A 22,840-nucleotide genomic window follows, 5' to 3' on the forward strand; every position below is an offset into this window, starting at 1 on the left:
CTGTCATGCCTGAGCAATGCCAGCTAGAAGGCCGCCAAGTGTGACATTCAACATGATGTCCAAACAAGGTGAGTCATGACTACCTGGGACAGAGTAGAAAAGGTCACTTCTGACAGACCAGCGGAGGCAGGTGAGCATCCCCTTGGGAGACCAGGGTCCAGAGCTGGATGCCTGGGACCAAATTCACCTACGAGCTGTGTGACTTAGAGCACATTACTAGCCTCTCTGTGCCTGCTTCCTCAAGGACAACGTAGGGGAAATGGCAGCTCCTGCCACCTCAGGACTCAGTATGTAGAGCACCCAGAGCAGGTTGGCAAGTGCTATCTATGAGTGTTTGCTTCTGATACCTGCAATAATCTAAAGTATGGAGTGATGGAGTGTTCAGACAAGCTAGAGGAAGACTACCAATAGGCCAATAAAAATGGTAAAGCCCATAAGCATAAAATCCAGAAAAATGCAGCTGACCAATAAACACAGGAAAACATACTCAGCTGCATTCATAATTAAAAATATGCAAACTGAAACAATGGGACGTCATTTTCCATGTACTAAAGTACAAGAGAAGAAATAAAGTGGGCGCTGACAAGGCTATGGGAAATGAGGCCTCTCACACCCCGAGGGGTGAAAATTGGCAGCGTGCCTAGAGCAGCAGCAACCCCTGACCCCTAAAGCCAGAAAATAAAGAAATGATCCTCTGAGCCAGCATTTCACGTCTAATGAATTGCTTCACAAAACAAACAAAACACAACACACCAACCACTAATTCAGATGGGAAGAAGGATGCACAGACACAGCCCCAGAACCTTCACGTTCCCATCCTGTAAATTACCCGTCAGCAAGAGAACGGGACACGGGGGTTCCCACAACAGATGTCACCAAGATCTTCCAAGTAAATTACAAGGTGGATGCATAGATCCTGACGTGGTGTCAGACCCCAGGTGGGAGAGACCCCACCGACTGCAACACCGGTGACCCGGGGCCACACGCCATGAGGATATGCAGTTAAGGATGGGAACAGGCTAAGTCGTCACCAAGCTAAGAATAATTTCTTCTGAAAAGGAAAGGAATTACCTTTCCACATCAGGCATTTCTACAAAATTTGAGCTACTAACATTTCATTTTGGGGTGACAAAAAAATGAATCAATTAAAAAGTGGGAGGGAGGTGTTTGGAGGCGATAGCGGACAGCTGAACGGCCACCCCAGTGCAGGCAGCACGCGCCCACCTGTAAGCCAGGCGGAGGCCCTCGCGCCCCGACTCCCCGGTGGCACCGTCTCGGTCCCTCCCGGCCCGCCGGCGGGGCTTCGGCGTCCTCCGGCAGGGCGGGGCCTCGGGCCGAGGGCGGGGCGTCGGCGTCTGCCAGCAGGGCGGGGCGTCGGGCGCACCGTGACGCACCGAGACGCGCCGGCGCCGCCGCGGGTACGGGCGAGGGCGGGCGGGACGGCGCCCCCTGCGGCCGGGCTCGGGCTCGGGCTCCGGCGGGGGTCGCAGGGCCGGGCGGGGCCGCGGCGCGGGGAGCTGCCCCGCCCGCCGCCCGGCGCGGCCCCATGCTGCTGCCCCTGGCCTGCCTGCACGGCCGCGTCGCACAGTGCCTCACCGCCCTCCTTGTGCTTGCAGAGCCGCCCCCGAAGCCCCCGCGCGGCGCCAGGGCGCGCGGCGCGGCGCAGACCTGCGCAGAGGCCGCCCCCGCCGCGCTGCCCGCGAAGATGGCCGCGGAGCTCTACCCGCCGGCCAACGCCGCGGCCGCAGCCACGGACATCGCCAACAGCAACGCCGCCGCCGCGGGCAGGAAGGCCGGCCCGCGCAGCCCGCCCAGCGCCCCGGCCCCCGCGCCGCCGCCGCCCGAGCCCACGCCGCCCGCGCCCAGCAACAACAACTTGGAGAGCCCCAACTGGCAGTCCTTCCACCCGACCCTGCGCGAGAGGTGAGCCCGCCCGACACCCCGCCCCGCGCGCCCCCGGGCCGGCGGCCTGCGCCGCGCGGCCTGTGGAGCCAAGCCCGTGTGCCCTGTCCTTTGCAGGAACGCGCTCATGTTCAACAACGAGCTCATGGCTGACGTCCACTTCATCGTGGGGCCCCTGGGGGCGACCAGGAGGGTGCCTGCCCACAAGGTTGGTAGAGGGTCAACCCTTTGAGCTCCCAAAGGCGACGGGCCACCTCCCAAGAACGGACTGCCGCGACCCGGCGTGGCTGGACAGAGCCTGCCTGCCTTACTGCGCCTGCAGCCAGCTGGGGTTGGGGGGCGTCTCGGGGCTCACGCAGCTCTCTTCCTCATCCACAGTATGTCTTGGCTGTCGGCAGCTCCGTCTTCTATGCCATGTTTTACGGGGACCTTGCAGAAGTCAAGTCAGAAATCCACATACCGGATGTGGAGCCCGCAGCTTTCCTGATCTTGCTAAAGTAAGTCTGCTCCGAGGGGCTTAGGATGGGGGTTTCTTCTTTCCGCCTGGTCACTACCAGGCAGCATCCCACAGCTTCTGAGGGGACGCACACAGCAGCTGACGGGCACCCCTCCCAGGCCCGCACCGCCTGGTGACCGGTGCTCAGGAGCCAGCCCCCAGCAGCCGCTGTGCCTGCCTTGCCTAGGTACATGTACAGTGACGAGATCGATCTCGAAGCCGACACGGTGCTGGCCACTCTGTATGCTGCTAAGAAGTACATTGTCCCCGCACTGGCAAAAGCCTGCGTCAACTTTCTGGAGACAAGTCTGGAAGCCAAAAATGCCTGCGTCCTGCTGTCCCAGAGCCGGCTGTTTGAGGAGCCTGAGCTGACCCAGCGCTGCTGGGAGGTCATCGACGCGCAGGCCGAGATGGCCCTGCGGTCTGAAGGCTTCTGTGAAATCGACCGGCAGACCCTGGAGATCGTCCTGACTCGGGAGGCCCTTAACACCAAGGAGGCGGTGGTGTTCGAGGCTGTCCTACACTGGGCGGAAGCAGAGTGCAAGAGGCAGGGCCTGCCGGTGACCCCACGCAACAAGAGGCACGTTTTGGGGCGAGCCCTCTATCTGGTCCGAATTCCAACCATGACCCTGGAGGAGTTTGCCAATGGCGCTGCCCAGTCAGACATCTTGACGCTGGAGGAGACCCACCACATCTTCCTGTGGTACACGGCTGCCAACAAGCCCCGCCTGGACTTCCCCCTGACCAAGAGGAAGGGCCTCGCCCCGCAGAGGTGCCACCGCTTCCAGTCTTCCGCGTACCGCAGCAACCAGTGGCGGTACCGCGGGCGCTGCGACAGCATCCAGTTTGCGGTGGACAGAAGGGTATTTATTGCAGGGCTGGGCTTGTACGGGTCCAGCTGTGGGAAGGCCGAGTACAGCGTGAAGATTGAACTCAAGCGGCTGGGGGTGGTCCTGGCTCAGAACTTGACCAAGTTTGTGTCGGACGGATCCAGTAACACCTTCTCAGTCTGGTTTGAACACCCAGTCCAGGTTGAGCAAGACACCTTCTACACAGCCAGCGCCGTCCTTGATGGCAGCGAGCTCAGCTACTTTGGGCAGGAGGGGATGACAGAAGTGCAGTGTGGGAAGGTGACCTTCCAGTTCCAGTGCTCCTCGGACAGCACCAACGGGACGGGGGTCCAGGGTGGACAGATCCCTGAGCTTATCTTCTACGCCTGAGACATCAGGCAGGGCCCGGGGAGGCTGTGCCACTGAGTCAGCGCAGGGGCAGCAGAAGCACCCAGCTCTGCAGCTGCGCTCACTTGGCATCTCTTTGGTATGTAGACAGCTGTAGCCCGACTCTGTGAAATAGAAACCTTTTCTACACAGCCAGCGCCCAGGTGTCTGAATCTCAGGCATCTCCGGACACTGGGGGTGCAAGCGCAGGTGGAGGCAGACTTGGGGCACAAGGCAGGCCCCAGATCCCCTCTCGGTGGCACCCACGCTGCCTGCTTTGAGGGGTTGGATGTCCCTCCCACCCTCTTGGGTTCTAAGTGGTTCCAAGCTTAACATGAGACCTTCCCTTCAAACCTAAAATTAGTCACTTAAAATAGTTCATCTATTAAAGTAGATTTTCATAATAAAGGTTGCATAAAATGGTAGCCGCGTGTAGGTAAATGATCGTGGGAGTCATACACTGAGGTGCTCTCTCTTTCACACGAGAACAGGCCCTCCCTGCCGTCACTAGAGGAAAACCTACAGTTCTGAATAATGCTTACTGGTTAGAAGCCAACTATGTCCCCAAGATGCCCATGTGTCCCCTGGCCCCTACCAGTCGGGGCTGGCTTCCTCTCTAGGGCTGTGGCTAGAACACTCTGGAAAATGCCAGGAGTCTGGTTGTCTCTGTACTTCCTAAAGCATCACCAGCACCTCAGATGAAGTCCGACTGTGTGGATTGGACTGGTCGGGGCACACCCTGCTGGGCCCCTGGGAACAGACCGCTGGCCTCAGGCTGGCCGGCTGCGTCACCAGCAGTCACGCTGCTGCAGGGACAGCCTGCTGCGGGTGTGCACCACAGGGTAAAGCAGGCTCTCCCAGGCCCTTGCCTCTGTCCCCCCACACTGCACACCCCACACGCAGCTGCTTTGTTTCTGGAAAACCTCAGCCTGACCCCCAAGGGGGAGGGATGGCCTCCGCTGGCACAGTGCTCGGGCCTTCTGGGAGAGGGTGTGGGCCAGGCATGGAGCCCCAGCCTGGTCCGACACCCTGACACTGGGACAACGGGCCCACCCTGCCCAGCACGGGGCCCGGCCCCACATGCCACCCAGCTGAGGAGACACTTGCAGGTGCTGACGGGCCAGGTGAGGAGATGGCCCTCTGAGCTGGCCGTGGAAACCAGTCCTCTTGGTGAAGCTCAAGTAAAGAAAGGGTAAGTCAAAAAGATCAGGTAGAAAGTGCTGTTCTGATCCCTTCCTTCTAGATTTTTCCATTAGGTCTGATTCTACATGCATGAACACTGGTGCTGCCCACGGGGGAAACAGGACTTACTCTACCCTTTCCACATGCTGAAAGAAGAAAACACAGTTCTATAAGGTTGCCACGCTGGAAGCTCAGTGAACACAAAGTGACAAAAAAAACCCCAAGAATGGGCTGTGGCCACAAAGCGGACTCCACAGGAGGCGTCCCCCCCCCCATTCCTGTCTGTGTGGAAATGCCACCTTCTCAGAGGCACCTGGAGACCACTATTTCCCAAGCCTTGTCCCACACACAGCAGCCCTCCGCTTCCCTGTCTGTGACCCTGTCCACACTTGACGGGCACTCACAGTGGGCCTGCTGGTCACACGAGAATAAAGCCCCTCTTGCTGAGTCCCCAGCAGTTTTAGGAGACATTTCTTACCTTGAGAGGTGCTGCACTTTGATAGGATTTCCCGCCCGTTCTTCAAAACACATTTGGCACACTGGTTTCTTTCTTTTTTTTTTTTTTTTTTTTTTTGAGACAGACACTCTGTTGGCCGGGCTAGAGTGCCGTGGCATCAGCCTAGCTGACAGCAACCTCCAACTCCTGGGCTCAAGCGATCCTCCTGCCTTAGCCTCCCAAGTAGCTGGGACTACAGGCATGCGCCACCATGCCTGGCTAATTTTTTCTATATATTTTTCGTTGCCCAGCTAATTTCTTTCTATTTTTTTAGTAGAGACAGGGTCTTGCTCTTGCTCAGGCTGGTCTCCAACTCCCGAGCTCAAACAATCCGCCCGCCTCGGCCTCCCAGACTGCTAGGACTACAGCCGTGGCACACTGGTTTCTAAGCAGCCCTTGGACCCCTACCTTAGCCCAGACACGTACCTATGGCTGGTGCGTTGATGCAGAGCTCTCTTGCCAAGAGAAGAAACGTCTTTCCCAGCACATACACGTTCACCTGGGATGGAGAGATCACAACCAGAAAAGCACTGGTGTTCAGATGTGTGCCTTTTCTTGCTTAAAATGCATATTTCACTGTTCAATCTTTAAAGAATTCAACATCAGGGCCGCCTGCAGCCTGTGGAGCACCCACCCCACCTCCAGCGAGCCTGGCTGTCCTATACTTGGCCTCTAGATCCCAGGGCCTGCCCTCTTCCCCCCAGGCCACTGCTTTGGACCTTGCTGCCCAGCCTCACCAATGACTACATCTGCTTACAAGGAAACCTGCCTGGAGGGTCCTTGTCGGGGCATAACCACACAGTGCACGTGTGTTTAATTCAGAATCATGCATGCCTGAACACGAGGCCTGTGTACCCACACACATTCCCCCTGGTCACACCTCTTCCACCCCATGACCCGATGGGCCCTCTTGGTCTCAGCCTCAGACCCCTTGCTGGGATCCCGATCCAAATCCACGCCCAGCCTGCCGTCCCCTGCCTTCATCACCTGCTATCCTCTCTTTCTGCCACAGGGCAGTGGGGGTGAGGGCCAGACCTGGAAGGGGCTGGCAGTCAGTGGTGGGAGCACCGCTGCTCGTCCTTGAGAAAGCAAGGACCCCAGCCTGCACACAAACACTGCACGTGGCCCTGCAACGGGCCGGGCTCCCCTAAGGAGCCCTGGTGGGGGAGGCACAGGCAGGCTGTGGGGAGGATGCTTCTGAGCAGGGTCTGTGGTCAGTGTGAGAAAGCCCCGCCTGCCCTGTCTTCACCCGGGCTTGCAACCCTGCACCCCTATGCCTCCCGTGTTTGGCCAGTCTGGCCCTCTGCCTCTGGCCTCCCCGAAGAACGCCCTCTCCTGATCAAGCCCAGCCTGTGGGCCCCTGGGCAAGGCCCTAGAGTGCAGGTGGTACTTCAGGCACATGCTGATTCCAAGGGACCTGGGGGTCTCAGAGATGGTACACAAAGGGGGTCTACGTTAGAGGCAGGAGCTGGAGATTGTGTTTGTGGGGCCACGTCAGCTGGGGGAACCTGCCCAGCTGGGAAGGCCGGGGCCGGGCCTGTATGTCCAGCAGCCGCAGGCAACTGTGCTGGTTGCCTTTTGCCCCTGGCTGGGCACAGTTTCTACCTTCCTCGATGTACCTCTGAGGGCTCCATCGTAAGGCTGGTGGCTCACAGAGTGTGCCTTCTCGAGGAAGTGTGCCTTCTCGAGGAGTTTCCATGGGTCTAGGAGTCCCTGGGTCTGCTCCCCAAACTGTGGTGTGTGTGAGCTTGCACATATGGTGTAAGCATGTGTGGTACGTGAGTGTGAACATGTGGTGCATGTCTTAAGTGTGCACACATGCAACATGTGAGCGTGTGTCTTCCCAGGCCTTGTGCTGGACTCCCACCAGGCTCCTGCGTCTTCACCCTCCCGATTCCACGTCTGTTTTGACCACAGCAAAACTATGATCTGCTGCTGGGATGGCCAGGACTCGTTGGAGGGACCTCCCTGACTTCCGCCAGCCCACCTCAAACTCCCCTCCACCCTGACCTGTGACCCAGACAGACACAGAGGCTGGATTATGAGACCCGAACACTACAGAAAGGGATTCTCTAAAGGGATTTCAAATGGAAAATCAAATTTTAATAAAGCTGTGCATGTAAAATGCACGCCGTTCTCTCCAGAGATGCTAATGTGTATGAGTACTGTTTATCGGAAGTCGTCCCACTAACAGGCCGATGGTTCCCTCTCCTGGGCATCTGGTTGAAGGCTGCTCCCTGAGGGCAGATGGTCAGAGCTGGGCGTGGCCGGCAGCTCTCCTGCTTCTCTCCCAGGACTGCAGGTGGACTGCGCATACAGACGGCTCTCTGGGGCCTACAGGCTCTACCTCTGAGGAGCTGTGCGCCCGGGCAAGTGAGCCACCCTGTGTCTATCTTAAGGCAGGGATCAAGAGGCCGTGCGTGGGCCTGCTGGAGGAACAAGCAGTCTCCCAGGGGAAGCGCATGCCAGGCTGGGCTGTGAGAGCACCAGGCCCCACCTCCACGGGTTCCAGCCAGACGGTCATTGAGTGTGAGCTCAACACTGGGGAGAAGTCTAACCTTTGGCATGTGTATGAACCAACAATAAAAGGAGAACCTCAACATGGTGGCCTCTTCCAATTCTAAGTCATTTCCCCAAAGCAGTCAGCTCTTGCCTGCGGCAAGCCCCCCGGGAAAGGTCCTCACCTGATGTGGCCATGCTCTGCGCCCATAGACAGGTGTAAAACATCTGTGCTGTGAGTGCCAGGCCCATCCTGGGCCCCCAGGGAGATCACACAGGCACAAAGGAACATGCTGTGGACCCCTCCAGGAAGGGGCCAGCCTCATCCAGTCCCTGCCTGCCAGGTCACCTCACACCCTCCCAGCATGCAGGCATGGCCCAGCCTCCAGCAGGCATGGTAGTACTGGCACTCGGCTCTGCCCCTCCTCTGAGTCAGAAGGTCAAAGCAAACTGTCTCTGTGTGTCCAGCCCTGACTGGGACTGTCCCTGGGTGGCACAGCGACCTTCACCACATGCCTGGGTTCAGCCTGGGTGAGCAGGAACATCCACTTCCTATAATGGTTATATAGTATAATCCTTCTTCCATTTTGACAACCTGATTAATACCCCATTTCCAAAGGCTGCGTATAGAGAAACTACTAGAACACCTCCTTCTCCCTCCAAGTGGTGCCCAAGCCACTTCGGGAGTGGCCGCCCTGTCCCTAGCCCCCATGCCCATCTTTCCTGGGAAGAGACTGGATTAGAAACAGGGTCACGGGCCTTGCCCTGAACTGAGCACGGAGCATCTGAAATGTGGAGTCACTGGATTATCACAATTCCAGCAGATTATTTTTAGCTTGACCACAAAATATTTCAGCAATAGCTTCTCAGAGATGCCATTTATAAAGACAGCTGGGGAGACAAAGACACAGGCGCCATCTGATCCTGGCAGAAGTCTAACTGTTGGTCACTGCCCAAGGGCACTGAACCCCCAAGAACCAGAGGTGGTAGCATAGTTATAGGACGCCATGGGGCACCCAGATCTGGATGGAAGATTTCCCTTCTAGGTACAAAATCCATGTCAATTCTGCATGAATCTGCACAATGTAGTCACGCTTATTTTCAATGATAATACTTCTCTTTCCGAGTCCTCAGTAGAGTGATCACTATGGACCCTGGAGCTCTACTACAACCCAGGGCATGGGGCCAAGGACTTGAGTCCAGCCCCCAGCCAGCCCCCAGCACTGTCAACAAGGACAAAATGTGGAGCCTCAATGTCCCCAACCCCGTTAGTGTCTCATCTGCACAGGTGTCCCTGGTGTTGGTCTTTCTACTATGTCCAGTAGTTTGGAAAGAGAGATGCAACAGCAAATCCCTTCTTTGGTACCCAGAAAGCAAGCGTCTCTGAACAGACCATAAACATAAGGTTTTTCTACAATTTCAAATGCATGCATATGAGTCTAATTTTTTCTATTTTTTTTTTTTTTTTTTAAAGAATCTGCCCTGCTTAGGGACAACAGTTCACTTGGAAAGCTGGGCAAAGTGGCATGCACCCACCCTGTCTCTTAAAAATAAGAAAGTGCACTTGGCTTTCTCAAGTCGTCCCAAGGCTGGGCTGCCCTGTGGGGACAACCCCATGACCCGTGACACCGTGCAGAGACGTGTCTTGGCCTTGGGACCCCCATGTCACGAAGGCCTCTCTGTACTACACACCAAAGGCTCCCGTCAGGGCAGGGAACAGACTGGCCTCCAACAGGTGTGGAGGGTGCAGGGTGTGCCCTAGTCACAGCCTCAGGTGGGGACAGAGGCTCGGGAAGGTAAGCAGTCTACCTGAAGCAGGTCGCTGAGGTCGAGGAGCATGTCTGGAGCAGGAGTCAAGGATGTTCTCGGAGGCCGCGGGCTCAGGTCACACGACAAACTTCAAAGAGTAAAGACTGCACATCCGGGAATGGAAGATGTGCTCGCCGAGAGTCTCAGCTCAACACTCGATCAGAAAGGAGAAGGCCCCGTCCCCTCCCACACACACAACAGGTCCCACCAGAACCCTCCGCCCCCTCAGGCGCTGAGGAAAACCTCTGTGAACTCACTACCAGGACAAGGGGCTGCAAGAAGTGGGGAGCCAGGCCAAGGGCACTGAAATGGGGGTGGGCTTCAATATAATCCTCAAGAGACAACTCCGCCTTCACAGAGCAGCTCCCAGTCAGGTGTCCACTACAGAGGGTCTTCGCCCCGACACAGCAGATTCGGACAACAGAACCTGTCCTCTACCCCACGAGCATTTACGGAGCACCTGTTCAGGGCCAGGCAGTGTCCTGGGACGGAGAGCCCGGCACAGTGCTCAGCCCCAGCACCACAGACTCCCGGGAGGCAGACGCACAGACACGGGGCCAGCCTCTGCTACACAGGTGAGCCCCAGCAGGCACAGTGCTCGTGCTTGAGGGGACCTGTTCTTGCTCTCAGCAGACAAATACATGGTGCCAAGAATACGTCCTAAGTGACTCAAAACTCAGATGGACACACGAACAAAACCATCAAACACAGTCATAGGTTAAGGCAACTCAGATGAAGTTACAATCTACCTCATTCATGGCTCTGCTACAGCTTTGAGAAGCAACTAATAAAGAAATCCTCGTGGTGCTGAACCAGAAGTCCTGAGCAGGTATCCAAGGAAAATCCTCGGACCACGCGTGTCAAGGGGAAACAAAGTCCCATGATGCTACAACCTCACACAGCCACGGACCGCCAAGGCGTGAGCTCAAAGGCACCCCTGAGGGTACGCACTTCGTGGAGGGTGGCAACAACAAGAAAGAAAATACTGCAGTGGAGACCAGCAAACGAGTGAGAAGAACTGTGAGAAAAAGGAAAGAGCAGAGTAAAACCAAAGGAAAGGAAAGGAAGGCAACGCTAACTATGAAAATCAACGTCATCAAAGACAGACAAGCAACAGAAAAAGTTAATGCCAACAGGCTACATCCCGCATGGCTCCAACTCTGCGGTTCTGGAAGAGGCAAGACTGTGGAGACAGCAGAAGGATCCGTGGTTGCCAGGGCTGGGGCACGCAGGAGCTTTAGGGCAGTGCAACCCTCTGTACAACACAGCGGGGTGGACACACGTCACCGCCATCTGTCAGAGCCCACAGAATGTACAGCAGCAAGAGTGAACCCTGCCGTAAATGGTGACTTTAGCAATACCGCGTGGATGGCTCGGGGGCTGTAACAAAGACACCACACTCATGCAGACGGAAGTCGAAGTGGGGGGGGAGGGCTGCGGCGGAAGGGCACGTGGGAGCCCTCGGGACTGGCTGCACACTTTCTGTAAACCCAAAACTGCTCTACAAAATAAAGTCTATTTAAATAATAACAATGGCCAAAGAATGTGTAAAACTTTTGAACAGAAGCTTAACAAAGAGAAACAAAGAGCCAAGAAGCACATAAAAAAGAACTCAACAGCATCAGTCACCACAGAAACACAAAGGAAAGCAAGACACCACCACACACCTGCAACAGCACCAAATGCCGGCGTCCTCGCAACTCCCACCCTGCTGGTGGGGGTGTAAACGGTGTACGCTCTTTGGGGAAGGTCCTGGAAGTTACTTATAAAACTAAACATATACCTACCTTTTGACTTAGCTATTCTACTCCTAGGTATTTACCCAAGAAAAATAAAAACATGTTCACAGAAAGACTTATAAAAGAGCGTTCACAGCAGCTTTATTCACAGTAGCCAAAAACTGGGAACAGCCCAGGTGTCTATCGAGAGAAGAACAGATATCTAGCTGTCTGGGGTCACACAGTGGTACTACTCAGCACATCAACATGGGTAAATCTCAAAAGCATGCCAGCTGTAGAAACCTTCCAGAAGGAACACAGGCCGTATGATTTCACCTGTAAGACACTCTACTACAAGCACGACATGCTGATGGTGGAAGGATATCAGAACAGCGGCTGCCTCCCGACCGGAAGGGCAAAAGCTCTGTGCGCTCCGGTCCTGGCGCTGCTCTGGCCCCGACGGGAGCGGGGCAGGGGCGCACCCTTTGTCGGAACACACAGCAACGGGGCCTGGCGTTCCACTTAGGGCCAGCTTTGCCCCCAAAGGAAAGAAGGAACCAGCTAATGACCTGCCTGCTGAGGGGCTTTGTGGGGAGTGGGCAGATGTCTGTGTCGTTCTTTTAAATGTGCCAGAAAGTGAGACGGCTCAGGGACGCATAGCAGGGGTGCGGTCGTCAGGGATGGGGCTTAGACCTCATGTGTTAGGGAGCAACTTTACAATTACTTCAACTTTGCAGGTGTTTGAAAATCTTCATCATAAAAACGTGGAAGTAAGTGTGTACATTTTATGAATCAAAGGAGCTTGGAATGACACTTTTGAACGAGTTAAAATGATTACTTCCCTTGAAATGAAAATCTCCTGACACTTGATCCTGGACCACCTGGCTCTGCCAGGAGCACTCCCGGGGATTCCGATAGCAGGCTCAGCTGTGTAAGGGACAGCCACATGCCCCCAGGGCCCACCCTGGGCCAGAGCCCATTAATGTCCCTGGGGCCCCGTTCCCAGGTACCCCAACCACTGAACGTCTGGGGATCTGCTGCTGGCTTCTAAGCATCTTCTGCCCAGCATGGCCAGAGGGCCTGTCCCCTCCCAGGGGCCCCTCCCTCTTGCTAAGCAGCTGCTTCTATCCTCCCAGCTGGAATTAAAAGTCAGCGGCTGGCCGGGCGCGGTGGCTCACGCCTGTAATCCTAGCACTCTGGGAGGCCGAGGTGGGCGGATCGTTTGAGCTCAGGAGTTCGAGACCAGCCTGAGCAAGAGCGAGACCCCATCTCTACTAAAAATAGAAAGAAATTATATGGACAGCTAAAAATATATATAGAAAAAATTAGCCGGGCATGGTGGTGCATGCCTGTAGTCCCAGCTACTCGGGAGGCTGAGACAGGAGGATCGCTTGAGCTCAGGAGTTTGAGGTTGCTGTGAGCTAGGCTGACGCCACGGCACTCACTCTAGCCTGGGCAACAGAGTGAGACTCTGTCTCAAAAAAAAAAAGAAAAAAAAAAAAAAGTCAGCGGCAAAAGTGCCTTGCTGAGGCCCTGAGGGCATGAGAGCCTCTATGCTGTCCGCTGGTCCCTGCCATGTTCTGGTAGGTGGCACTTCTGCTCAATGAGCCTTGAGTGCCAGTCACAGAAGAGATGTATAAACAAGACTGGTGGGTGACAAGCACCTTCAAACATTCTGGACTTTCCTGAGGGTTAGAACAGACCCAAGCGCATGAGGCCCCCATGAGACCATCGCTGGGTTTAATGAAGTGTGTCAGTGGTTCCGATGCTGTGGTGTGCAGCAGTGTGCCCACTACTGTGCCACCGCACCGCCCCGGCACCTGGGGTGAACCAGGCTTCCCCACCAAGTCACAGGCAACGCGGGGGTGGGAGGATGGCCACTCCACTGTGAAGAGGGCGGGAGAAACTGAGGCTGTCCACACCATTTGGCTGGCTGTAGTAAGACAACTATGGACACGTTTTCCATAGTAGCAAAGTTTACACAGATTTAAATAAGGCAGAACTAAAACTCTAAAGAACATGAAATTTCTCCGAGCAGCCTCACATATAAATGTTTCTTCTGGGAGCCCCAAGAGAGAAACAAGGAAACCTGCCCCTGTGCGTACGGTCCGATAGAAGGGTCTATGCCGCAAAAGTTCACAGATGAATAGGGACCGGCGGGGTGGCCCCAGCCTGAGCCAACGCCATTCCCAAGCCTCATGGGACCAGAGAGGGGATTGTAGACATGGCATCAGGACCAAGGAGGAAAATCTCCACTTCTCCCAGAAGGACAACCAGGCTGGCCCCCATCCACCGCCACACCCGACTTTCGTGGGTCCCTCTTGCTCTGACTAATCCTCCCCCAGGCAGCCAACACTATTTGGCACATTTATGCACAGCCCCACCCACACCTCTGTTAGAGCATGAGCTACTGGCCACGTCTATGAGGACAAAGGCCACCAGGAGTGCCAGGCGCCCCAACCCACGCACAAGCAGCGCCTGCCAGCCATGACGAGGAGCACCCCACGGGGGCTCTGAATGCCAGCTGCACGTACAGCACTGACACCCACCGTCTACACAGCACTAACACCCACTGCCTGCACCACACTGATACCCGCTGCACACACAGCACTGACACCCACTGCATACACAGCACTGATGCCCACCATCTATACACCACTGACGCCTGCTGCCTGCACACCACACTGACGCCCGCTGCATACACAGCACTGACACCTACTGCATACACAGCACTGACACCCACTACATACACAGCACTATCTACACAGCACTGACACCTACTGCATACACAGTACTGATACTTGCTCCTATCCACACTGACGCCTGCTGCATACACAGCACTGACACCCACTACATACACAGCACTATCTACACAGCACTGACACCCACTGCATACACTGTACTGATACTTGCTCCTATACCACACTGACGCCTGCTGCACACACAGCACTGACACCCACTGCATACACAGCACTGATGCCCACCATCTACATACCACTGACGCCCGCTGCATACACAGCACCGCGCCGCACTGCTGCCTGCTGCTCACACAATACGGACATCTGCTGTCCGCACGGTGCTGATGCCTGCTGTCACACAACCCTGACACCTGTTCTCTGGGAAGCATGCCAGGGTGGTGTTGGAGCCACTTTCCCTGTTTGCTTCGAGGGTAACTGAGACTGGGGCTGTGGCTGAGGCTGCCCACCGAGAAGTGGAGCTAGCATGAAACAGCCTGGCTCCTGGCCCCTTCTTGACCCCACAGGATCCCCACCCCTCCCCACAGGATGACGCAGGAGCAGCCCCTCGGGATGTGAGAGCCTTGCTCCCTGCCCCCCCACGCGGATGATGACAACGGGCAGAAGCTCCAGAAGCACATTCCCCTGAACTCCTGCACAGCACAGCTCCCTGCAGTAGCACAGAATCAGCTGTAATTTCAGACATGTGAAAGAGAAATAACCTGTGGGTTCAGAGCCTTCACTGCAAGCTTCCTAAAGCGGGAACCTGGCGGGCAGAGAGTGCACCTTTAGGCCCCACACCCAGTGGGCCAGGCTCTGACAGGTCTTGGATATCACTCACCCTAGGGCTCAGGAGGCCTCAGCTGCTTGAGAGCATGTCCCACGAGGACCCAGCTCCCCGGTCATGAGCAGCCCTGTCCCCACAGGGTGCTCCCCAATGATCACCCTCCTCCTCAGCCCGGCAGAGAGCAGGTGCCCTGGGAAAGTCTGCTGAACGAGTGATGAGGGGCGGTAGACCTGCCGACTCCCCTTCCTCCAGCCCGCCGTGGATCCCCCCGGAAGGACCAGCCTCTAGGAAGGGCCAGTGAGTCATTGCTCGGCCTTGCCCATCCCCCCACGGCAAACCAAATCCTGGAGCCAGGCTGGGCTGCAGTACCCTACCATGTGTTCTCCTTTGTGTACGACACACCTCAAATAATCCAGCACCACCATTATCATTATGTGTGACATTTGTAAGGTGTAAAGGTATCCAAGTGCCATCTCAAAGCCCCCTGCCCTTAGGACGGAGCCTCCCCCAAAGCCAGGGGCCCAGCTCCGTCCAACCACAGATGATCTAGCCGCCATTCGAGCGGCCACCTCATGCTCGCAGACTCTGCTTTCAAGCACGTGCGTGCGGCCAGCATGCTGACAGCCCTGGGAGAAGCTGAGAGCACGGGGACAGATGCGCTTTCTCGGACTGGGCGTCATTCCAGTCCTAACCTGTTTTAGTTATCTGCTCCCAGTCTTGCCGGTACGCTGGGGTCCTGGGCTGGGGTGATCCAGGGAGGAGACCAGGCCTAGGAGACGGCATGCCTGGCATGTCCTGGAGGATCGAGGTGGCCAGTGAGGCCAGAAAATATCGAGGAGGGAGAGTGAGACGGGGGAGGTCAGAGGTCACAGCCCGAGTGGCCACAGGAGAAGGACGTGGATTTTATTCCACACGTGGGGGAAGCCATTGGAGAGTTTGGGGCAAGGAATCAGCAAGCCGTGATTTGAGTCCAGAAAGGACTGGCCAAGTGCTCGAGGCAAATGCACGCAGGGCCAGGAGAGTAAGCAGGTGCAGTGACAGCTAGGCAAGAGCAGGGACCACAGACTCGAGTGAGGGCGGGGAGGTGGTGGCAGAGTGACCTCCAGCAGAGAACAACTGCAAAAGTCAGGTGAGCCAGAGGGACCACGTGCTCTGGTCTGCCCCCCAGGGCATCTGCCACTTCCCAGGGCAAAGCACAGAGGCCAATGAAAGTAGGAGCATCAGGCTCACACAGTCTCACCTGGCAGGGGAAGAGAAAATTTAGACTTCAGGGGCTTCCAAGACAGCTAGACTCAAGGGGCCCGAGTACTAAGAGAAGAGGCAGAAACTTCAAGAACTGGGCCCAACACTGTGCACACAAGTTCCCGCCAAGGCACCTGCTAACTTCTGAGCCGCACAGGTGCAAGGGCTGGACTCACGAAGCCCAGCGAAGTCAGAGCTGGAAGGCTGACGCTGAAGAGCTGGCAGGAGTTCTGCAGCCACAAGGCGCCATGAGGGACACAGCTGGGTCCCGCCACGGTCCTTCAGTCAGGACCCAAGACGGACCAGCCGCAAGTGGATCTGGACCAGCAGCCCATATGCTCTCTGCTGGCTCAAGGAAAATTAAACACCCTCTGGGGGGAAAAGTATCCACTGTCTCTATAATTTTTCAAATATAATATCCAGCAATTCAATAAAACAAATTACCAAGCATGACAAAAGAAAGGACCAAATGAACAACAACAACAAAAAAGAAAATTAAGACAACAGAAACAGAACCGCAAGTGATCCAACTACTGGAGTTATCAAAGACTTTCCTATAACTCCAGAAATGAAGAATTTTGCCAAAGAACTGGACTCTGTAAAAGGAACCAACGAAAAACAAATCATTGAAACTAAGAAGTTAATAGAGGGTGTAACACCTGAAGCAAAGAAAGGCCTAACACACTTCTGGTACTTGGGGCCCCAGAGAAGGAAAAGAGAGAGAATGGGGCAGAAACTATATTTGAAAGGATACCACCTCAGATTGCTCTAAAAGAGACAAAAGACATCAAGTCTCAAGTTCTAGAAGCTTTACAGATGATAACATGGATAAGTACAAAGGAAACCACATCTAAATACATCAGACTCCTGAAACCAAAGACAAAGGGATTTCTTAAGAGCAGGCAGTGACCACACGTTCTCACTAGTAAGTGGGAGCTAAATGATGGGCACACATGAGACAAAGAGACATAAAGGACACTGGAAACCAGGAAGGGGGGAGCGTGGGGGGCTGAGGGATAAAAACCTACCCATTTGGTACAATACACACTATTCCCCTGATGGGCACACCAAAACCCCTGACTGAAACATTATACAAGGTTATCCATGTAATAAAAACATTTGTATTCCCTCAATATTCTTAAATACATAAATGGAAAAACATCTTTAAAAGCAGGTAGTAATATGAGACAATTACCTTGAAAAAGTAACAAGATTTATAGCTGACTTCTCAACAGAAACAATGGAAGGCAGAAGAAAATGGAATGACAGTGACAAAGTATTAAAAGAAAAATGCCGACCCAGAATTCTATACCCAGTGAAAATATTTTTTAAAAATGAAGACAAAATATACTTTTACACAAACAAAAGCTGAGAGAATTTTTTTTGTCAGCAGACATACTAAAAGAAATATAAAAGAATGTTCTTCAGACAGAAAGAAAATAATCGCAGAAGAAAGCAGAGAAACACAAGAAGGAACGAAGAACAATGGAGAGTCAAAACGGGGTAAATCTGAATGAATCCTAACAGTTGAAAGCAGCAGAAATGGTGGTACCTTGCAGAGTCTGTACTGCCTGGGAAATATTATATTCTAATTTAGGGAAGATTCTCACAAGTTAAGGATACAGGATAACATCTCTAGAGTAGCCACTAAACCAATAATAAATAAATGTATAACCAACAAGCTACTTAAAAGAAAAATAGAATAATAAAAATCTGATTACTCTAAGAGGTGGTAAGACAGTGGAGGGGGAGAAAAATGGAGGAAATAGAAAATGTAGAAAGAGATAAAATTAAACTCAGCTACACTAATAATCACATTAAATTTAAATAGATAAAATTCTCTAATTAAAAAAACAAATATCTCAAGACTTGATTTAAAAACTGGACCAGGCTCACACCTGTAATCCCAACACTTTGGGAGGTTGAGGCAGGAGGATCACTTGAGGCCAGGAGTTCGAGACCAGCCTGGGCAACACAGCAAGACCACATCTCTACAAAAAACAGAAAAATTACCTAGGCTTAGTGGTGTATACCTGTAGTCCCAGCCACCCAGGAGGCTGCGGTGGGAGGACTGCCTGAGCCCAGGAGTTGGAGGTTATAGCGAGCCATGACTGCACCACTGCACTCTAGCCTGGCTGACAGAGCAAGATCCTATCTCTGGTAAAAAAAAAAAAAAAAATTGCACCAAAACACACAATTATATTGCTGCTTACAGAAAAAAAAAAAAAAACCACACCACATCTTAAATACAGTTGAAACTTGAACAACGTGGGGGTTAGGAGCACTGACCCCTTGCACAGTTGAAAATCCACATATAACTTTCAACTCCCCAGAAATTTAACTAATAATGCCTACTGTTGAGCAGAAGCCTTACTGGTAACACAAACAGTAGATTGACACATACTTTGTCCATTACACGTACTATACACTAGATGCTTACAATAAAGCAAGCTAGAGAAAAGAAAATGTTATTCAGAAAACCATAAAGAAGAGAAAACATATTTAGTCTTCATTAAGTGGAAGTGGATCACGATAGAGGTCTTCATCCTCGTGGTCTCCACGCTGAGTAGGCTGAGGAAGAGGGGCAGGTCTTGCTGTGTCAGGGTGGCAAAGGCAGAAGAAAGTCCACATATAAGTTGGACCCTCACAGTTCAAACCTGTGTTGTTCAAGGGTCAACTGCACATCAGAAGGACTGAATTTTAAAAGACAGAAAAAGATATACCATGCTAACACTAACCAAAAGAAGGTGGCATAGTTATACTAGTTTCAAACAAGGTAGAATTTAAGGGAAAAATGTTAGTGTTAAGGAGGGACATTTCACAACATTAAAGAGTCAATTCCATCAGGAAAACATACAGTCCTGAATTTGTATCCTCCTAATAACACAGCTTCAAAATACAACGGAAAACTGACAAGATAAAAGAAAAGTAGACAATTCCACAGTTACAGTGGGAGACTTTCACAGTATTCTTTCAGGACAAAAATAGGCAAAAAAAATCAGTAAGGATGATTTGAACATGACTAGCCAATTTGACCTGACTGGCATTTATAGCACACTCCACCCAACAACTGCAGCTACACAGTCTCTTCAAGCGCACACGGGACAGTTACCAAAATAGTCTGTTGCGCTGTATATCAAATCTCAACAAATTGGAAAATGCAGAGATCATTCAGTGTATGTTCTCTGACCACAATGGAATTATACTAGAAATCAATAATAAAAAGGTGACTAGAAAACTCCTGTTTTCAGAATAAGCAATACACTGCTAAATGACTTATGGATCTCAGAAGAAATAACAATGAAAATTTAAAAATACTTTGAACGAGATGGTAATAAAAATGTGACACATCAAAACTGTGATGTAACAGAGAGAAGTTTATAGTCTTAACTGCTTATATTAGAAAAAACTGTAAGATGAAAACCAAGAACCTAAGCATGTCTCAAGATGCTGGAAAAATAGTAAATTAAACCCAGGGAAAATAAATAGAAGGAAAGAAATAATAGAAAGAAATCAATGAAATATATTATACACATACAACGCAGATGAACAACAAAGCAAAAGTCTGGTTCTCTAAGGCTGAGGAAAGTGCTGTTGAAGAACCGAGAATGGGCTGCCCCTGGGGAAAGAGGATCTTGGATCCAGGTGGCGCAGCTTTATGGCTTGTCCCTGTGTATGCATTTGTAAAATTATTCTTTAAATAGATAATATAGGCATGTGGCTTAAAAGGAAACCTCAAAAGGTACAAAAAGATTTGTCTAGTTTTTAATTTAAAAGATACTGTTTTAGCACCAAATAAAAATTTCATTTAAAAAAAAAGCATTATTGAGGACACAGAGATACTGGAACTCTCTTACACAGCTGGTGGGAAAGTAAAATGGTACAGCCACTATGGAAAATAGTAAGTTACCAATGACACGCATGATCCCATTTGTATGAAATGTCCGGAACAGGCAGACAGGAAAGGCAAAGCGATGGGCGGTTGCTTGGCCTCCTCCCTCCTGGGCAGCCCCCGCCAGCTTCCTGGCTTAGACTCCCGCTAAGGCCCCCCTACCCGTCCTCTCTATACTTAGACATCTTGCTCACATGCGGGCCTGGAGAAGCCAAGCTAAAACTGAAAAAATAGCAAAGACTTAAAAACTAGCTGTGGGCAACAGCACCACCTTCCACTAATGTGTTTCACACACAGTTACAATGACAAATCTGGACACACAACTCAGGAAAAATGTTCCGGCCACAAGTTACCTGCTTGGCCACGAAGGGGTGCTTGTCATAGCCCTAAGGTTTCTGCCCATCATGTCCAGGTCCTGCCCGAGAGCAGGTCCAGGCAGAAGGTCCCTCTCAGCCCTGCTGCCCCATGCTGACCCGGCGGAGAACCAGGAGCAGACTCAGGCCCAGGGGACGGCCAGGCCTGGCCAGGCCCTGACTCTCCAGACTCGGGTGGACTCGGCTCCTCCTCTGTGAACCAGGGCTGGCCGTGTCCCTCGGCCGGGCTGCAGGGTGAGGAGAAGGGCTGTGCGTGCAGGGCCCGAGCACAGTGCCTGCGCTCCCTGGTGTTGGTGGACATGTCTGGGGGCCTGGCAAGAATGAAGGGTGGCAGGAGGAGAAAGAATGAGCTTGAATGTTTTAAACACAGCCCTGGTTCTTTCTGAATGAGGACTTCCTGTGTCCTGTGCCCAGGACATTGCTTCTACTCACGGCTGGATAGGGGGACGGAAGGGTCCCAGGGATGTCTCTCCCAAGGTGGGGGTCCTCACCACACAGGACCCTCCCGAGTCCCACTGACAGCAAGTGAAGGTGCAGTTGCCTCCCCTGGGGAAAAGGGGCAGTCCTGGGTGACGACCAGGAGTCCCACAGGCAGGGGGTGCCGAGAGGTGGGGCGCAGTCACGGCCCCCACAGGCTGCACCCGGCAGCCCCCGGGCAAGGAAAAGAGAGCCAGGCCTCACGTGTCCTCCCAGAGACGGATCTTCTGTGGAAGGGACGTGGGGGCCTGAAGGAACGAGGCAGCGCGTGAGCCCGGCCAGGGGCCAGAAGAGGAGGCCAGGATGGCCACATGCCAAGCCAGGGCGAGCAGCGAGGGAGAAAGGGCGAGGACTGGAGACCAAGGGGAGGGTGGTGAGAGACAGAGGCATGTCCAGGGGGAGTGGCTGGAAGGTCGAGGGCATGCTGCTGCCACCAACCTGAAGAGAGGACAGAGAGGGACCTTTTGCCACTTCCCACTAAAGCACTGCCAGACCAGGGGAAAGCTGGGACGTGAGCTATGGCCACCTGGAGATAGAGAAATTGTACGAGGCCAGGCGTGCTGGCGCACCCCTGTAGTCCCAGCTACTCAGGAGGCTGAGGCAGCAGGATCACCTGAGCCCAGGATTTCAAGGCCACAGTGAGCTATGATGGAGCCACTGCATTCCAGCCTGGGTGACAGAGCAAGACTGGTCTCAAGAAAGAAAGAAACCCCAGACCCTCAGCAGTCACTCCCTATCTCCCCTCCGCAGCCCCCTGGCAACCACCAATCCGCCTTCTATCTCTGTGATTCGCCCATTCTGGACATTTCGTAATAAAGGAATCACGAACACGTGGCCTGCGATGTCTGGCCCTGTCACTGGGCACAGCGTTTCTGAGGCTCCTCCGCGGCTTCGTTCCTTTCCATGGCTGCATAGCTCTGCTAATCCCTCATGGGTTGGGGGACACCTGGGTTGCTTCCACCTTTTAGCCACACGGACGATGCCACTGTGAACACTGGAATACAGGTCTCGGTGTGGACACGGGCTCTCCTGTCCCTTGGGTGGACGCCTGGCAGTGGGACTGCTGGCTCACACGCTCCCTCTGTGGCTGACCGTAGGGAAACAGCTTTCCAGGGGCTGTGCCACTCTCCCCTCCTGCCAGCAGTGGCGAAGCAGTGGCCAGCCAGCAGGACCTGTCTGTCCTGTCTGTCTTCATCACCTCGCTACGCTACGAGGTCCCCACGTCCTGGAGCAGCCGAGGGCACGCCTTCCCCTGCAGGAGGGCGCAGTGGGGGTGGGCACACAGACGCGGTGCAATCTGCTGTCCCACTGCGCTAGCCCAGATTTCTAGTGCCGCCTGCATACCGGGTCCTGCTCCGGAGCAGCCCCCAAATGGCTCCTACAGACTCTCAGGAGGCCAAGCCAGAGACGCGAAGACTCCGCTCAGTTTCTCTTCCAGGCCTCCGTCTGACCGCGGTGCACTGAGCCAGGCTGGAGCCGGCCTCTCAGAGCGACCTCCGGGGAGGAGCTGGGAGGGCACCAGAAAGCAGGCGGGCGGGTGGCGCCCGGCGGGGCAGGGGGCCCGCCGGGGTGCCCCGCATCATCCCTTAAGGCACGTGTGTGCTTTATACATTTTTATGCTGAAATGCTACATTTCAAAAATTTAAAAGGGCATTTTGATGAAAGATTCTGGAATTAAGGGCTGCCGGGCGGGAAGCACAGTCCGCACATCACCCAGCACACGTCTCCAGCGCCGCCCGGCAGGGTCGGCCGACACTGAGGACGGCCTCCGAGGGAGGCCAGACTGAAAGCAGCAGACCCCAGGAGAAAGACCTCAACCACGTACCACTATTGGCTACAAGATGAGAAGATGCCACAACCGTGAAGAATGGAGTATTGTATAAAAAACAAATGTTCAGAGAACAGAAGAGCTCTTAGAAATTGAAAACAAGAGAGCAGAAAAGCCATGGCTTCGCTGGAAGTTCTCCCAAAGCAAAACGGTAAGTAGGTGGGAAGGAAAGACGGACAACTAGAG

The 22,840-nt window shown here is 53.7% G+C and overlaps 2 protein-coding genes across 8 annotated transcripts in view; one reads left to right on the forward strand and one right to left on the reverse strand.

Moving 5' to 3' along the window:
- Nucleotides 1-22,840, reverse strand: part of BRF1 (BRF1 general transcription factor IIIB subunit) — a 64,603-nt gene that overhangs the window by 22,591 nt on the left and 19,172 nt on the right. For 4 of the 5 annotated variants that reach the window (XM_069490812.1, XM_069490795.1, XM_069490786.1 and 1 more), the window contains 2 exons: nt 9,602-9,633; nt 5,720-5,792 (listed from right to left, as the gene is read on the reverse strand). In XM_069490812.1, the coding sequence (XP_069346913.1) occupies nt 5,720-5,792; nt 9,602-9,633 (105 nt within the window). Of the gene's footprint in view, nt 1-1,224; nt 1,241-5,719; nt 5,793-9,601; nt 9,634-22,840 lie in introns of those variants that run through there. The other variant, XM_069490818.1, reaches the window with a different exon arrangement.
- BTBD6 (BTB domain containing 6) lies at nt 1,391-7,611 on the forward strand. Of its 3 annotated transcripts, none has more exons than XM_069490844.1 (5): nt 1,391-1,418; nt 1,617-1,923; nt 2,020-2,110; nt 2,281-2,399; nt 2,586-5,432. In XM_069490844.1, exons 2-5 carry the CDS (start codon nt 1,706-1,708, stop codon nt 3,616-3,618), a joined length of 1,461 nt encoding a protein of 486 aa, XP_069346945.1. In that variant the 5' UTR covers nt 1,391-1,418; nt 1,617-1,705; the 3' UTR covers nt 3,619-5,432. The 3 variants fall into 3 exon arrangements, 2 of the variants coding, with proteins under 2 accessions (XP_069346945.1, XP_069346931.1); XR_011235743.1 differs by lacking the exon at nt 1,391-1,418 and adding an exon at nt 7,141-7,611 and having other exon boundaries at nt 1,507-1,923; nt 2,586-4,807; XM_069490830.1 differs by lacking the exon at nt 1,391-1,418 and having other exon boundaries at nt 1,507-1,923.

This window comes from Eulemur rufifrons, chromosome 2 (genome assembly GCF_041146395.1).
Source record: "Eulemur rufifrons isolate Redbay chromosome 2, OSU_ERuf_1, whole genome shotgun sequence".
In the NCBI taxonomy this organism is placed as follows: domain Eukaryota; kingdom Metazoa; phylum Chordata; class Mammalia; order Primates; family Lemuridae; genus Eulemur; species Eulemur rufifrons.

Coding starts and splice junctions, on each gene's coding strand:
- BTBD6 (XM_069490830.1), top strand. CDS start 1,547: ATGCTGCTGCCCCTGGCCTGCCTGCACGGCCGCGTCGCACAGTGCCTC. Junction 1,924..2,019: donor CACCCGACCCTGCGCGAGAG/GTGAGCCCGCCC, acceptor TGTCCTTTGCAG/GAACGCGCTCATGTTCAACA. Junction 2,111..2,280: donor GGAGGGTGCCTGCCCACAAG/GTTGGTAGAGGG, acceptor CCTCATCCACAG/TATGTCTTGGCTGTCGGCAG.